Source organism: Lacerta agilis, chromosome 12 (assembly GCF_009819535.1).
Source record: "Lacerta agilis isolate rLacAgi1 chromosome 12, rLacAgi1.pri, whole genome shotgun sequence".
Classification (NCBI taxonomy): Eukaryota; Metazoa; Chordata; class Lepidosauria; order Squamata; family Lacertidae; genus Lacerta; species Lacerta agilis.
In genome coordinates, this window is record NC_046323.1 from 41,325,957 (window position 1) to 41,343,927 (window position 17,971).

At 43.5% G+C, this 17,971-nt stretch overlaps 1 protein-coding gene across 1 annotated transcript; it reads left to right on the forward strand.

Annotated features, from left to right (window-relative positions):
* The first annotated feature begins 7,136 nt into the window (after positions 1 to 7,136).
* Positions 7,137 to 17,696, forward strand: KLF6 (Kruppel like factor 6). Its single transcript, XM_033165154.1, has 4 exons — positions 7,137 to 7,533; positions 10,667 to 11,246; positions 14,443 to 14,566; positions 16,019 to 17,696. The coding sequence occupies exons 1-4, from the start codon at positions 7,432 to 7,434 to the stop codon at positions 16,068 to 16,070; spliced, it is 858 nt and encodes a 285-aa protein (XP_033021045.1). The 5' UTR covers positions 7,137 to 7,431; the 3' UTR covers positions 16,071 to 17,696.
* Positions 17,697 to 17,971: the final 275 nt, after the last annotated feature.

The following is a 17,971-nucleotide window of genomic DNA, read 5'->3' on the forward strand; positions in this document are numbered from 1 at the left end:
ATTTGTTTTAAATGTCGCAATGGTTTTGCGGCTCCCAGGTTTTTTTCCCCCTTCGGAAACGGGTCCAAGTGGCTCTTTTTGTCTTAAAGGTTGCAGACCCCTGACCTAGAGACTGAGGTTCAGTGCCGAGGGCCTTCTGGCGGTTCCCTCACTACGAGAAGCCAAGTTACAGGGAACCAGGCAGAGGGCCTTCTTGGTAGTGGCACCCACCCTGTGGAACGCCCTCCCACCAGATGTCAAAGAGAAAAACAACTACCAGACTTTTAGAAGACATCTGAAGGCAGCCCTGTTTAGTGGGGCTTTTAATGTTTAATAGATTATTGCATTTTAATGTTCTGTTGGAAGCCTCCTAGAGTGGGGTATAAATAATGGCGAGGTATAAATAATAAATTGGGCGGGGTATAAATAGTTGTTGTTGTTGTGCTGTTGCTCCAACTGTCCAGCTCAGAGTACAGGTTTGGGGAGGGGATGCCAGCTATTTAGTCGCCAGAAGCGTTTGTGTGTTCTGTGCACCTTAGGAGATACCGGAAGACTGTGCTTTGTCAATAAAGAATTAAACTACCAGCCGTTTGTCCTCCTTAGGCTGGAACTGCTCGGGGCAGTAGTTTGTCGTGATTCATAACCATTTACATGGTGGCCCCACCCACAGCAGAATTACTGTTTAGTTCTGTGGATGCAAGACCTGGAACTCGGAGTAACCCCGCGCCTATTAGCATAACTTTAATTCCTTTGTGAAGCAGGCAGCAGAGTATAAGAATGATGTAACTGCATAGATTTAGTCACAAATTTGTGCCATTATGTGTCAGGCTGCTAGCATAACCCAAAGGAGGGTGGAGGTCTTGATTAGCAGAGTGCAGAGTGCCCTAGTGAAGTAGCATATGCTCCGATTGGCTGCGTAATTCAGAGGGAGTTTTTACCTCTGTATGCTTTAGTGTCCCCCTGCTAAATACAAGGCCTGAAGTCTGAAAAGCTCTCCTCAAATTGCTCTCTCCTCAAATCGTACACTGTTTTTGTCCAGTGCCCTCAGTAATTAAGATTTATTTTATCCCTGGACTCCATCTGTGTTATTTACATGACTTTTCTCAAAAAATGCATGGTACAATCTTTCCGGTACTTTACTGCTACAGAATGCGGGTAGAGGACCACTTATCTGAATGCTTCCTCAAAAAACTATCTGTGTGGAGAATAATCCCACATAAGGGATTATAGAAGAGAGTGAATCTCTTTTACTTTCCCCACCCAAAGCTCCTGAGCTTTATTGTCTGCAATTTTGTAGGATTCATCCACTCTGGACCACTTGTACCAGTAAATTTCATCCACTTTTGCCAAAAGGGGAAAATGCTATAGCTAGTATTAGGAATTTGTGGGTGCTAGACCCTACTAAATTCCTGGGACCAGTAAGTGTTAGAATTTAATCATGGCTCAGGGTGTTAAAAAAAACTGGCACCAGACAGGTATGCATTAAGTTGTGTACTAGACACTTCTATTCCCCTGGAACCAGCAAGTGTCAATAGCTAATTATGCCAGGCTAGTCTCCTTTGTTGAGATGAAAGCCTGGCTGATGGGCTCTAAGATCAAAAGGGACTGCATTGTGCTCTAGCTGGCATTTCCACATCATCTTTGAAGGAAGCACTGAATACAGGGCATTGCAGTAGTCTAACTTGGCTGTGACCAACACATGGATTATTGAGACAGCATGCTATCTAAGATGAAAAAAGGCCCTTCTTAGCACAGATGTTGCGTACGCTTCCACAGACAGTGCTCAATCCAGGAAGTATGCACGAGAATAAATCCAATAAAATGGCTGTCGGTAGTTATGTCACAACAATGCTAGCTGAGCGGCCTCTCAAGCATGGTGGGGCTTGAATAATGGGAGCAAATCTATCACCACCGATAAAGGCTCTAGCGGAGAATAATCAGCTCTGCTAAACAGGTCTTCGGGTAACTCCTGGTGCCATTTGAACATCTATGTGATCAAAACCAGGTGCAATTTATTTTTTAGGGTCAGATGATGCTCCACATCACACTCCTGCAAGACAGAACACCCACCTCTCTCTCTTTCTCAGTTCTGAGTCTAACTATCCCACTGAATTTCATAGACTCCATGTCTCCTGTGGCATTTACTTCCAAACGTTTTAACCCTGCCCCAGCGTTTCAAAGCTTTCTTATACACATCCATGCAGTTTGTTGTTGTTGTGGACGGCGGCAATAAATCATGTTGTCTCACCGCTGGTGATAACTCTCTGTTGGGACTACTTACAGGACCAAGAGCCAAAGCAGTAATAATTACTATGATACCGGCGATATGCAAACACCTTTGTTACAAGCTGCTGTGGGACAGAGGTAGACATTTCCATAACCAAATAACACTCACAAAACAACCAGTCGTTTGCCTTTGGGGATTACTGGGAGACTGGCACCGCTGCAGAATACAAGCAGCTTAGCTCTCAGGGAGCTAGACCTCCCAAATCTTCAGAGCACAGAGGTTTGAAGCAGACTGTCCCTCTTCTCCAATTTATTTTGGCCAGGACTCAACATTGCTGAGGGACATTGGAGGCATGGGGGAAGCTGTCACATACTAGAAAGGGGGGCCTAGGACAAAAATTCCAGTAGCGATGTGCTTTTCAAGGGATGAGAGAATATGTCAATTTCGGTTTCTCATTTTTACTGTTTTAAGGTCGGTTCTCCACGTTAGCACATCAGTTACCTTAAAAAAAAAGCCTTCACGAAAATTCCTCAGCATTTCACTGCAATTTTACCCTAACATCCGCATTTTTTGTGCAAAGCCATTGCCCCTAACATAAAAGTATTTTTGTGTGTTATTTTCATGAATATATGCACACTTTATGCATTTTTATACACATCACTTGGTTGGAGAACTAAAGTGCAAAATTTGGAGAAGGGTGAATTCCAAAGGAAGGCTGTGTTTCAGTTTGCACACTGTTTTACAAAGTGAGAATTCGGTAAATTTGCTGTTAAATGCAAACTGGGATATATATCTCCCCTCACCCCCCCCAAAAAAAAGCTATTGGTATTTTATTAAGGATGCCTTAACATGAGACCTTTTCCACCCCACCTGAACCATTGTGGTCATCAAGACAGAACACAGAATACAATATAGTTTCCCCAGTGAAATCCTACTATTCCAGTATTATTTTATTCAACAAGATTTATATGCTGCTTAATCAAGGCATTTCTCTGAGAAGTTTAGTCTCTAAATGAGTTCCGTCTGCCCAATAGAACTTTCTCTGCCTTTCTTGTCGCTGCATGTCCCTCTCCCACAAATCTGCTCCAGAGAGTCAGGGGGAAAACCAGAACAGATTTTGGGGGTGATGTGGGGATACGAAGTACTGTTGCACAGGCAGAAGTCCTTGCACTAATGTCTTTTGTTGGATACAATGCGATAAAATTATCGCAATGCAGATAAAAGTCGATACATCAAACAAATGGACATAATAAAATTTAAAATCTGAGCCCTGTCCAAACAAAAAAGTTTTTAGCATGCAACCTCTTAGAACCACAGCCCTTGTCTAATATCAAAAGGCAGAGAGTTGCAGAGGATAAGAGCTGTCATACAAAAAGTCTGATTTCTCAGAAGTGCAGAACATACGTTATGCTGCACTTGTAAAAGCGCCAGTTCTGCAGATCTACAAGTTTCCAGAAGCAATGAGATGTAGCATCATCCACATCCCACCCCATCTCATCTATAAATGATCAGGAATCCAGTTGTGTCCTTAGCAAGCTGGTAACTGACACAAACATGGATAGCAATAGCTGTGATGGCCTCATCAATTAAGGAAGCGATCCACTGTGCCCCAGTAACCAAATAGTTGTTTTTTTCTTTCCCTTTTTCAAAACATTGCAAATAAGAAATCACTGTTGGAAGTTTACGCTCTGAGACTCTCAGTTCTTGCCTCAAGATAAACAGTATAAACAGGCGAAAACAGTATTGACGTGAGAATCATACATTAGCACTGATAACATCACAGGGACAAATCCTGATAAATGCTCAGTAAAAGAGGACATCTGGATTGGTTAATGCTGCTATAACCTTCCTTCATTGGGAAATGATTCCAACATCCCCCCTCCCTTTATTAATCAATCAGATTAACTTTTACATAAATTCCAGTATAATATACCAGGACAATGGCTTGCCATTTAAGCTCTGAAATAATAACAACAAAATATGACTCAAAATATCGAAACAGCATGGGAAATTAGCAATATAGCAATGTAGCCATGGGTATTAAATTATCAGCACCACAGAAGCACCAAGTGGTAAAGGACATTGAGTGCATAGTTGGTGCATAGTCAAATAAAATGAAATTTTGTGGAAACTTGCCAGTCATGTGTTTGTCTCTTGATATAAATTATAAACATCCACCCATTGATTTGGCTTTGGCTCATGAAACTCTCAGCAAACGAGTTAAGTTTTTCAGAGACAGCGGTGTGTAAAATATTTTTAAACCAAACACTGAGGGAACATTTTCTGCATCATTTCCAGCTCTATACTATCTTTTTTGAAGTATTATAATTTGAAGTGTACACAGTATTCCAAGTGCGGTCACACTATTTATTTGTATAAAATCTGTTCACAAATGAGACAGTACTTATTATGATTTATTATTATGATTATTATGGTGACATCTTGTGAAAAAATCATGAGGATCTGCTTTTGACCCAGGTCTTTTACCCAGACCTGACATTTGGCGGTTCACTTCAGTAGGGGGAAATCAGACCCCTGGTAGTTAGAGCAATCCCTGTCATGTCTACTCAGGAGTAAGTCGTGCTTAATTCAACAGGGCTTACTCCCAGGTAAGTGGGATCGGCATTGCTGTCTTAGCCTACAATGTCAACCCTACTTACATGGGAGTAAGTGCAACTCTATAGGACTTTCTTCTGAGTAGACATGTGTTATAAGACATGGTTAGGATTAGAAAGGTAAATATATCTACATATTTTTGAAGAATTCAGAAGCTGAGGCAGGGGAGATGAAACGCAAGACATCTGCCCCCATAACTAGTGACAGGCACATGAGAACATGCTATTGTTGGTTTGCTAGAAATCTCTATTTTACCACTATGAGGTCCACAGCAACCTCATTTGAACAAATGGAGCACTGTAGGAAGGCAGTCATTTGGCGATTGAGATAAAGCTGGTGTACAAACCTTTGGCTTGGCAGGCGCTACTGAACTACAACTCCCAACACCCTGCTGCATTGGGCAAAATGCCATTCTTCTGAGCCAAGATGGGCATTTTGCCCAATGCAACAACCCCATCCCATTCTTTTATCTCCGATTTCTGCATTGCAGGGAGCTGAACTAGAAAACCTCTGTGTCCCTTCCAACTATACAATTCTATGTAATGCAATGAATAAGTAGATCCCCGGGGTTAATTATTACATTTCCCCCCCACCCACCCATCCTCCATGACGCTCAATATGGGATGTCTGGTTCTCCTCACAACAACCCTGCGAGGAATGCTTTCTTCTAAGTGGAGATCTTTCTGTCAGTCGGTCCCTTTAATGGATTTGCAGTTGCTTTCATGTATGTAATTCTTTTGTAAATATATATAAATGGTTATGCCTGTATATACATTTTTACGCTTCCAGATGATTCATGGGAAGCACTTCCTAAAACGAAACCGCCATGAAACTGAAGAAACGAAATTCACAAGGGTTAGGGCAGATAGTTAGCAGAGGTGGGGGGTGGCAAATGCAAAAACTAGATTTCTTTTTTAAAAGAAACCACCACCACCATCCATTACAGCTCCTTTTTTCCTAAAGCAGTTTAAGGGGCTGCTGTGTAGCAAAAGATCTCCCGACAGGAGCCTGCATTAGTTAAGCAGCGCTGCAACAAATATCCATTTACAGTGCAGCCCCACTAAATGCAAGTCCCCACGCATTCAGCGAGGCTTACTCTCTGCAAGCCTTCGCTTGCTGGCAAATCGGAAAAAAACCCTTTTGAATTCGGTGCGACTTTCCTCCGAGTAAGCACGCATTGAAGTTGAAACCATTTTTCGGGGTAGGGGGGTCGATTTCTATTGCTAACTGCACTGCTGAACGCCAGGAGCAGAATTCCGTTGCACTGTGGAGAATGCACGGGAGACAATGCACGTAAGAAAACGTTACCCACGTGTAATGACAACCCCCCCTTCTCAGTTTCCCCTGGTAAAAAGCTTGTTGCAACGTCTCTAAACGATTCAGCTTTCCTCTGCTATTCCTGCGCGGCTCAGCAGCGCCCCCGTACGCCACGCTTAGCATTGCAACCTCCCCCTCCTCCCCTCTCTTTCTCTAGCAACCGCAAACAACAAGCAAAACGTTCCCCTTCTCGCTCCGAGTCGCTTCTCTAAAACAGGCTCCGCGGCATTATATACCCTTCTAAAAATAGCCTGCCGCGCGGCCGGCCAATCAGGGCGGCTCGAATTTCGAATCGGCCCAATCGGGCGCGGCGTCACGGAGAGGTTCGGTCACGCCAGGAGGAGCCGGGATGCGTCGCGCGAGCCCATTGGGCTCCTCTGACATCATTGGAACGCGGTGTAACGAGTTTTGTTGTTCGAGATTGGGCAGCGCTCGGAGCCGGCGTAATGGGATCACGAGGTGGCGGAGGGAGGGGGGGCGCAGGAGAAGGAGTAAAGGGGGCGGGGCGAGAGTAGCTGGGAGCGCGAGGGAGGGGGGAGCCGAAAAGAGGGAGGGAGTAGAAGGAGGAGGGGAGTAGAAAGAGGAGGAGGTTGTGGCCAAGGAGAGCTTTGAATAGGGAAGTTTTGCTGGGGGTTACATTCGCAGTCATCTCAGTGTTTGCAAATATTGAGTAGGCTCCTGAGCAAGTATCTTCTGGAGAGAAACCCAGGAGTGGAAAGCAAGATTACCAGCCACCACCAGCAGCTGCATTTTGGAGACTGCAAGAGATATATATATACACATATATATAATACACACACACATATATGTGTATATATATATATATTTCCATACCTTGATATTGCTGTGCAATTAAACTTTGCATGAAACTTTTGCTTTATTATTATTTTTTAAAAATCCAATACCCTTTGCATCTGAACTACCGAAGAGGAATTTAATATATAATTATTTTTATTTTTGAAAGAGGAAAAAAACAAACCTGTCTTCTTCTTCTTCTTCTTCTTCTTCGTTGTGGCCGTCTTTCTCTCTGGAGGAGGAGGAGGAGGAGGAAGTGGGACTTTGTAAATAGCTGGTCGTATTTCTCTCGCCATCACCTGCCATCACGACTACCGACGACAGCAGCGGCGGTAGCAGCTGAGAAACATCTGTAGCGGTGTTGATACTTGCGCTTTTCCTTCTTCTTCCTTTCAACGAGACACATTGCAATCGGACGTTGACCCTGTGGAGGGTTTATTTGTTGCAACTTCTTTTCCCCCCTTCCCCTTGAAAAAAACAAAAACAAAAAACAAACCATGGATGTGCTTCCAATGTGTAGCATCTTTCAGGAACTCCAAATTGTCCACGACACTGGTTACTTCTCCGCTTTACCATCTCTGGAGGAATATTGGCAACAGGTAAACCGAAGGATATCTGCTTGTGCTGGGCAAACGTTGCTTTTAATTCGGAGCAACACTGATAACGAGGTTAGAGGCTTGCCTTTTAGGAAGGCTTCCTGCAGGAATATTTGTATTTTTTATTTTTAAATAGTAACATTAATGTTTCAAGCAAGTGTGTTTGTTTGGGCTGCTGTGCAATGCTGTTTGTTAGACCTGCTTTCTTTTTTTCTGTGCCGTGCATGCTTGTTTTTGCTCGCTACCGGGCGAAGTGCTGTTTATGCCGAGCGCCGCTGTCACAGCTTCTGGACAGTGGCTGGTGTATTTCTGAATGCCTGTCCTGCCTGCCTGCCTGCCTCTCTCTCTCTCTCTCTCTCTCTGTGTGTGTGTGTGTGTGTGTGTGTGTGTGTGTGTGTGTGTGCCATCAAAACAACAACCGCTGGAGCGAAATGTTGCCACAAAAAAATAAATAGCATAAATCCGCCAAGTCCTGCGTTTTGCATTTTGCTTCATCTAGTTCCTGGCAAAGTTCTCTCTCCCCCCTCCCCCGCCTTGAAGCAGATCCAAACACTACAACTGGGTCTTGTCATCCAAACTGTCTTTCATTTCTACCGGTTTTTGTTTTTTTTTACACCCCCGGTTTTTTTTTGGGGGGGGGAGAAATGGTTGTAAATTGGGTTTTTTTTAAAAAAAAATAACCTCCCTCCGCCGTACTATTTTCCTTGGCAGAATTGCCAACCTTCTAACTCCCTGATGCATGTTAACCATTTATTATTATTTTTACTATTATTATTATTATTATTATTATTTTATTCCCTGTCTCTTACCCGCCACCCCCCCCTCCTGAGTTGTCAGTCATATGACAATGATACTGTTTTGTTTCTCCTCCCCCCTTTTTAATTGCTGTGAGTCTTCCTAGCGGAGGGAAAGAGGGAGGCTTGTTGCCTTTAATGGACATGGTTTTTTGGGGGGGGCGCTTGTTTGTTAGTACAAGTAATTGGTTTGCTTGGAAACAAGATTGTTTTTGCATTGTCTTGGATTATCCTCCCCTTGGAGGGGGGGGTGTAAATGAAGAGAGAGTGTTTACTTACTTGCCTCTTCCGCTAGCTGTGATATTTGCTCCTTCTCTCCCACCCCCCCTCTCTTTAAGCCCAGCTGAGTACCCAGATCAAATCAGTCTGGAGGTTTTGTTTGTAAACCCTGAGAACCTATCAAGAAGGTTGAAACCTTGTGCATGTTTTGAAATTCCCCGTTTCCAATTCCCCACTCCATCCCCCCCCTTCTTTCTTTTTTCTTTCCAAGGCAGCACCAATAGTATGTAATTGAAATTGATCTAAATAGTTCTTCCTTCAGGCATTTCGGGGATTTTAACCCAGAGCTAGATATGGATCCCACTGTAGCCTTTTCAATAATTTTCAAAACCTCCTTTGGAGCTTCAGGCCGGTCCTTCAGGCTGATTTGCATAATGGGGGAATTTTAAATCCACCCTGAATGAGAAATTTGAACCTGCCCCTTTCTGTCAATTCCCTTCCTGTTTCCTTATAGAAATGATGTGTCTTGTTTTATTTTTGAAGTGCACTGCAAATCAGTTCCCTAATTATAGGGAAACCGATAAATATTGATTAAGCTTGCAGTCTCTTCCACTTTTTGGCCCACCCTTCAGTTAACAAGAGGGGAGAAATGGTCAGTCAAAAAACCTAGGCATATTTACTCTGAAACAAGTCCCATAGTCAGTAGTGGTCCTTACTCCCAGGTAAGTGTGCTTAGGAGTAGAGCCTAAACAGATGGAGGAGAAGTGTAAAAATCAGCAACATACTGTGACAGAAGCTCCCATTAAGTCGACACTTAAGAGAGTGAAATGTGTGACATTTGCTTTTGGAGTCTGCTTTGCTTATAGCGCTGGGGGTGGGGGTGGGGGTGGAGTGTTCCTGCTTAAAATAAGGTAACTATGGAGCCTGATCTATCTGCCCATAAACACACACACACACAATCCCCTTATATATTTAGTTCCATTAACATGCTGATCCTTAATTATGGGGGTGATAGTGAAGAGGAAACAAAGTGTGCACTGATAAGACACCCCCCCCCCCAAAAAAAGAGAGAGAAATGCTTGCATTTCTTCCAAAGTTCCCTTTAGTTAGGAATTTGGAAACACATTTGTGTCACTCAGAGGGTTGTTTGTCTCCTATTGCAGGAGGGAGGATAGCTTACTTTATTTCATTTTATTTTACATGGCCCGTTGCATGTCTATCTGAACCGTGTACTTTCTTGGCAGAAGTTCAGGATTTTAAAAGGAAGTCTCTTTTGGCATTGAGTGAAAGAAATAGGGAGATGACTCATACGGTTGTGCTCTTGGCCAGTAGATAAAATTCTTCAATGTGGGGCTCCCAGCAGGACCTCGAAAAGTTGTATTTCTCCTTACACTGCTTTCTCTGCAATTCCATTTCCTAAAACTTTCTTCTTCTTCTTCTCAGCATCGCATTATCATTCTGAAAGGTTTTTGTTCACTGAAATTCCTTAGGCCGCTATCATTTCTACCAGAATTGTTCCACTGGCATTCTTTGAACCTCTCCCTTAGGCTGAGTTTTCATCTGCAGGAAATGGGCTGGCTTGGTGGGTTCCCCCTGAATATGGATCATGGCTTTGCCGCAACCGCACATGTGTCTTGAGTTCAGAGCGCTAGTGCTGTCAGCTCGGTGGAAGTCTAGCCTGACAACTTTCTGCAGAGATCGCACAATTCACTTGGAAGCCCTCTTAGTTAATAAAATACTGGAAAGTGTAGAAAGGCCTGATTAAAACTATGGGGTTGGGGTGAGAACAGAGTCACTTTAAAGCCAACCCAATCAACATCTCCTTTCTAGGAGATGATTTTTCAGCTCATACAATAAGAGTAATGGCTGGAAAATGTAGGTGGATTTGAACTCTATGTGTGTTTGAACTCCAGCCCAGTTCTTGGGAACTGCATTGTTTACTGTAACAGTCATTAAATGAGGGTTGAGTGGCCTATTACTTTAAGGGAACCTAGCAACCAGAAATAAACACCCTATCTTTTGCACACACATGGATTGGTTGATGTTTTTGGAGAATGGCTTCTATAGCTTTGCACTTTTTTAAAGAGAATTAATTTTAATTTATTGTTTTTATTTTTTTGTAGACGTGCTTAGAGCTGGAACGATACCTTCAGAGCGAGCCTTGCTACGTATCTGCCTCTGAGATAAAATTTGACAGTCAAGAGGATCTGTGGACCAAAATTATTTTGGCGCGTGAGAAAAAGGAGGAATCTGAACTGAAGGCCACGTGTACCCCAAAGGAGGAAAGCGTAAAGACTCAGAGTTTAGAGACTAACAGCTTGAATTCTGACATCAGCAGTGAATCTTCTGACAGCTCTGAGGAACTTTCACCTACAACAAAATTTACATCTGATCCCATTAGTGATGTCTTGGGCTTGACCAGTACAGGAAACTTGAGTTCATCTGTCACGTCGACTCCTCCTTCCTCCCCTGAGTTGGGGAAGGAAGCCTCTTCCCAACCGTGGAATTCTGCGCCTGGTGAATTGCATTCGCCGGGCAAAATCCGTACTGGTAGCGGTGGAAAGACTGCAGAAAAGGGTGCCCCAGTGAATGGCGATGCCTCTCCGGATGGGAGGCGGCGGATCCACAGGTGTCAGTTCAATGGGTGCAGAAAGGTTTACACCAAAAGTTCACATCTGAAAGCACATCAACGTACCCATACAGGTGAGATCTTCTCCACTGGGCAATCCAAACATCTGGTCTTGGGCGATCCAAATAGTGGTCACTTTGTGAAAACAAAACTGGGGCATGCTAAGGTGGCCTCAGCTGCTTGTTCATGTGTGGGTTCAAGCACCCCTTGTCTCACCCCACTTGGCTGTGATCTGAAGCCACAAGATATGGAGTCCTTGGTGCAGCTAAGAAGGTCTGTGCCCAGTCAGCAGTGAGCTAGGAGGCCTTATGGGAACCCTGTTTACAGTTCCGTCATGGAAGAAAGGCAGGATATAAATGTAATAAGGGGGACCCCATTTGCTTCCTGTTCCTATAGCACTGGCAGCTAGCTTTCTCTTGATAGGGTGTGTGTCCAACGTTCCATGGCTTGGGCCCTAAGATGTGGCAGGCTAATGGTGTTCACTATCACATATGATTTCCATAGGACTTGTGCTTAACACTTCAGCTGTTGGCTGGTTCTCAATGATAGCATCGTCTTCTTTCTCTTCCCCTTCCCTTGCTGTTCATGGCAAGGAGAACTATGCACCAGGTTGCCATTAGGACTGGCAGACATGGAGAGCATGTGGTTCCTCCAGATGTTTGCTGGACTCCCATGTCCTATCAGCCCCAGCCAGCATGACCCGTGACCAGAGATGATGGGAGTTGTAGTTCATCAATATCTGGAAGGCCATAGGTTCCCCATCTCTGATCTACAGTTCAGCAGAAGTGTTGTCCCTTATTCTAGGCCAGCCGTCTGGATTTAGTTTCATGCCTGACTTTGGTTGGTGATAACTGTAAGGAAAACCCTTGATGCTAATAGTGTCATAATGTTACGCAATTTCTGGAGCAAGAGCTTGGGGCCATCAGATGATGCAATAACAGCTGAGGTTTCCAAAATGCCAGGCATCGCTTCCTCATTTTTGTTCTGCATTAGCCAGTTGCAAACTTCTATGTGCAAGGCTTGGATGAGGCTAGTTAACTTTTTTCTCTCTTGCACATGTTTGGTTCCTGTTTTGTAATTAGCTGGTGCTTGAGAAGATGCACAATTGTTAAATTGTTTTTTCCAAGGAAGTGGAGGGAATCCCTCAAAAACAGCAACAACAAAAAAACAACAACAGAGAACTAGCTTTGGAACTCAGCAACAGCAAAAGGAAATGGAAACATTTCTCAGAAATGGGAGATTTTTGTCCTGATTCTGAAGGACAGATTCCTCATTGATTCATTTAATAGCAGAAGGGTAACTAGTTCCCTTAATTGCTGGACTTGCCTCAAGCTAGCTGTGTGTGCATTGACAGAAGTAAAATGATCTATTGAGAGAGATGTTTACAATCATAAAGACAATGGCAGACTTTATGAGTGTTTCATTATCATGGGCTTTTGCTAACACGAAGCAAACAGGATTTTACTAGTACGAAACCTGGATTTAAAACAAAACAAAACCCAGTTCCCTAGCTTAACTTGAAAGGATTCGAAGCGGGCAGGCACTCCAGGGTTTCTATAAATTTTTTATAGTGAAAGTAGTTGCTTTTTGACATTAATATTCTAGAGTGCTTGATGACTGTGGTTAGATGTACAGAGCCGCTGGCTGGCATACCAATCTCCAGCTCAAGGTGCAGAGCGAGATTCTGCACCTTGAGACAAACAGCTCAGAGGTCTCCTCTTCAAAGATGTTCTTTTCACCGTTTGAAGAGGGGAATACAAAAAAAAAGATGGATCTTGTTCTATGCTTCCGCAGCCTGGTGAGCGAGGGAGAGCTTACTTCTCATATGCCTGTTATTCTGTGGAAATCAAACAAATAGCAGAGGCAGAGATTCCAACTGTTAAACCATAGAATCTTATAACCAGAATCTCTGGACCAGAATGCATTTTTTATGATCTGCCGCTGAAGGTGGTTTTGCTCTCCACTCTAGGCTTTCCCAGCCTGCTGCTCTCCATGTGTTTTGGACAACGTCTCATCTTCCCTGATGGTTGACCATGCTCACTGGGGCTTCGCAGTCCAAAACACCTGAATGGCAATGGATTGGGAAATTCTGTGGGTTGTTGTTTTTTCTCTGCTCCCCGCACCCTACCATGGCCCACTTTGAGCCATGTAGTCTTGGGGAAGGTGGTTGGCTGTGTGGGCAAAGCAATTAGATCTTCACAATTCGGGGACGGACATTTTCACACTTGCTAGATTTTTAGAGCGATAGAAAGGCATGGAATGGAACCTTGGGTGAGTCATAGAATCATAGAGTTGGAAGAGACCACAATGGCCATCCAGTCCAAGTCTATGACAGGCATCCCCAAACTCGGCCCTCCAGATGTTTTAGGACTACAACTCCCATCATCCCTAGCTAACAGGCCCAGTGGTAAGGGATAATGGGAATTATAGTCCCAAAACATCTGGAGGGCCGATTTTGGGGGTGCCTGGTCTAAGACTTGAAGCTTGCAACATGCTCCTCAAAAAGTGTTTGCTTTCCCATATTGTCAAGATTAAGGCTGGCATCCAAACATTCTGGCTTAATAATACAGGTTCTCCCCTTTGAATGGCCCCAAATTTGTAGGTTAGGTTTCTCATTACCATCCAATATTGATCAGCCTAACCTATGTATCTAATAGGTGAACCCAATATATATTGGGTTGTATGTGCTTAAGTTATACTTGGAGAAGACCTATTAAATCCATGGATGCAAATTAGGCTTAACTAACTCGACTCCATTGTTTTCAGTGGAGCATGCAACCCATAATTTGCTGCTATTGTGTTTAACCTAGGAAGTCCACAAAAGCTACTAGCGCAGGAGACCTCCAAGCATGATCTATAGCAGTTGTTTTGAGCCTAAAAGATATAGAGAACCAACTTCTATTAAACTTCTATAACAATCTGGGCATTTGGAGGCAGTTCTTATTCGCCCTGGGTGACCAGGTTAGTGGTGATTTTACAAGCCTGTACAGTATTCTAAACACTCAGAGAATTCCTAGGATGCAGCTGCACAAGGCTTACGTTACTGGCATGTTTTCCAGTCAAGGCTTGGATGTTTTGCTGTTGCAGCAAAGCTGTCAGCTCAGAAACATCTAAATTCTCCATCAGTGTTCTCGGAAGTACTTAGCGTGCTGTTGTGAATTAAATTGAGTGGCCTTATTTCCTATGTTAAAAACAAATGAATCAATATTCATCTTTGCTTGGAGAGAGAGAAACGGACAGTTAATAATCTTTGGTATGTTTTATTTGCAGGAGAAAAGCCTTACAGATGCTCATGGGAAGGGTGTGAGTGGCGTTTTGCGAGGAGTGATGAGTTAACCAGACACTTCAGAAAGCACACGGGTGCCAAGCCTTTTAAATGTAGTCACTGTGACAGGTATGTGAATGAACACTCCCTTTCAATAACCCCTGCACCTCCCTCCTCCCCCGGTGCTTCCATGGGAGGCAATGACTTAAGCCCTCCATTGATGAAGCCACCAAGGGGCAGGCAGTTTCATCAAGTATCGGCTCTGTCCCATTGCACCTGAGCTTTTCAAAGGAAGCATCCAGCTTCAGTGATCAGCAACAGTGTAGCTTTTTAGTTCTAACAGTGCAAAAATAGAGAGAAATAAGCCTTTGATCAGGTGAATCAATTCTGTCCCTGCTTAAAGGAAAAACGTTTCCAGTTACATATTTCAGAACAGCCTACTTGAAAATCCAATGGAAATACTCCCAGAATTAAGTGGATTGAAGTTAATGCATTTTAGATAGCGTCTGCATGGATACAGGTTAAATAATAGAGCAACTTCTAATGCTGAGATCAGGAGGAAAGTGGAAGAAGCTGACAGGAGGAGGAGCAGTCTGTAGGGTCTCTTTCAATGAATGTCTTGAAAGGGTTGGGTTGGGTTGGGTTGCTACATGGTAGTTAAACACCTAGCAAATGCTGTCACATTATAAAGAGGTGGACTTGGTCACCATAGTGGTCTCTCTCCCAGTGCCTAGTGTTCTGCGAATCATCTTCCCTTTCCTCCAAAACTTCCAAGACGGTTTTTGTCTTCTAAGAAATAGCTCTTCTGCTCAGCAATCTTCTTATGGGTTTCTTTTGCACCAGCCTTCTGTCACAATGAGTTATTGGAAGAGGATCGTAAAGAGTTGTTTTAGCAGGTGCTGTGAGCTTACACTAAGATTCTAGCAGGATGCCCCCTTGGATTGGTTTAGATGAGCCTAGTCTGTCTCATGGGGTTGCTGTGACCCTTGCATCCCACTCCGAGCTCCTTTTCAGGATATGAATGTCAGCCCGATTGGTGAATGACCAGGAACGTGACTGTGGTGCCACTCTGCACACTTTGCTTTGACACAGCAGTTTGCATTCGGGCCAAGTGGCGGAGTGGCCACTCTGCTCCTCTGTTCACCTACTTGACAACCTATCTCAATGCCCCAAGGTCGCACGAACCAGTGCAAGTCACACAGATTGCAATGGAGTTAATTCTGCACGTTGCGTTTGTTTTAAGTATGTTCTGTTAGCCATAAAGGTGCTCTGTAGTATTTGCCTCCGTTGCAACTGATGATAGTAAGGCTGGGGTACAATAGGATTCCAATCAAATTCTGTGTCTCTCGGATGGACCTATAGGGCCACATAACCTACCACAGCAGTCCCCAATGTGGTGCCGTCTGGATGTTATTGGAATATTAACTCGGATCAACCCAGCGTGGCCAGTGGAATGGGACAAGGAGAGTCGTAGCCCTGCAACATCCGGAGGAAGCCATGCTAACTCCTCCTGGTCTAACCCGATTTCACTCACCTATAGGAAGATAGTCCTCAAAACTCTCTCCTCTTCTCCGTTGACAGGTGTTTCTCCAGGTCTGACCACCTGGCCCTGCACATGAAGAGGCATCTCTGAGTGGGTGAAGAGGTCGAATCCTGTGGGCTAAGAGGCTTCGAGGTCAACCAGCCTTGAAAGAAGGGATGCGTGTTCCAGCCAAAGCATGCCATTTTGCACCCTAACCCAGTTGCCTCCAGGGCCTCTCTTCCTTGGAAGGTCTTCAGAGGGCTAAACAAGTCATGTAAGGAAACGGCATAGCGACCGCACGGTTGTGGGTCTCGTACGCTGGCACCCAACCTTCTACGCCTTCTGCCGTGAGCACGTGCACTGAGAATGTTAATGATTGGACGACTGTATGTTATTGAGGATCGTACTGGGCGACTGTATGCTGAGGCACATGAATACCTTTTGTTTGTTTGTTTAATTTTTCTTCCGTTTCGTTCCTCGTGGTTGTTTTATAACCGTAAGCGAGAGAGAGAGAGGAAAGGTCAGCCGAATGGGGGAGGGCGGGGGAATCATTTGCGTATGTGAGGAGTATGTCGCAAGAAAGGAGCGATCAATCATTTCCAAGGGGAGGGGCGAAAGGGGTGTCTGCACCTTTAAAAAAAAAAGACGAAAGAAATAGAAAGAGGGAGGGGAAGATGGAGGGGAGGGGGTGGCGAGTCAGGACACCAGAATGGAGGGAGGGGCCCCTATCCTGTGTGAGAGGAGCTTTTGGTGTCTGGTCCAGCTATTAAATGTGCAATGTGTCAAGTAGCTTGTTTTACTTGCTACAGAGCTCATTTGTAATCCATTGTATAAGCTGTGTATTTACAATATAACACAACCTATAACTTTTTCATTATAATACAAAGATTATTGCATGGTTCTGGGGAACTATATGCTTTTCCATTCTTTAATCAGGACTTGCAGGTATTTCTTTTGTTTTCTCTCCCCCTCTCTCAATTCCAGTTAAAAAGCTGCTACAATGCAATTGGTTTAATGTTACATAACATACAGATCCTGGATTTTTATTTTTTTATTTCGTCCTGTTGGGTGGATAAAACCACTGTAGGTTAGAAACTGTTAATTTTTTTTTAAGAAAAGAAAAGAAAATTCTCATGCAGCTATGTTGGGGTTTTGGTTTTTTGTTCCCTTACTCTTTTATTTATGCCTTGAGGTCTCTTAATTTCTGGTTTTCTAGCTGTTAATGCACTGTTGACCTTAATAATGGTGCCTTATGCAAAAGTGATCTCTTCTCGCAAGAGGTCTTATACAGGGGTATGGGTGATTTGTGCTTCGTTAAGGCTCTCTTGTCACCTGACATTAGTACTGTATCAAATGTAAATTACGAAGAGGTGGAGGAAAGCATAGGCTGATCTTCAGGGTTTTGTTTTTTTCCATGTAGAAAAAGCATCTTTGGACAAGTCAACACAATATTACACTTTCCCTTTTAAAAATCCCATGGAATAATATGACCGGTTCTGCCACCTTGAAAATCCCTGATTATACATCCTTGCACAACCAATAATACGTGTACAGAACATGCACCCTGAACCTCCCTTTCCCATGTACCTCAAAATGTTACAGTTCCTCCTTTTTTTAAAAAAAAAAAAAAAGTCTGGGAGCATTACAAAAATAATCATTTGCTTAAAATGGCACAAGTTCCATGTCTTTATATCAAGCTTTCTCTTGGTTAATACTAAAATAAAATTCTCTCTTTTTTTTTAAATGAAAAAAGCAAAACAAAAACAAAAAAGTTACCAAGCAGGCAGAAAGTTTCTTGGGTGTATATATTTGTTTGTATAGTATTTGTAAGCACTGTGTGTTTGTGTTTGTGTGTGTGTGTGTGTGTATGGATAATATATTTTTTTCAAGGAAAGAACTGAGTTCTTTCTTGTGAAATATCGCAGCCCATATGAAGTCCTCTGCTTTTCCTTAAGTTTTGTAAGGGAAGCAAACAAGTGGTGGTCACTAAACACATAAAAACATCATTAAAA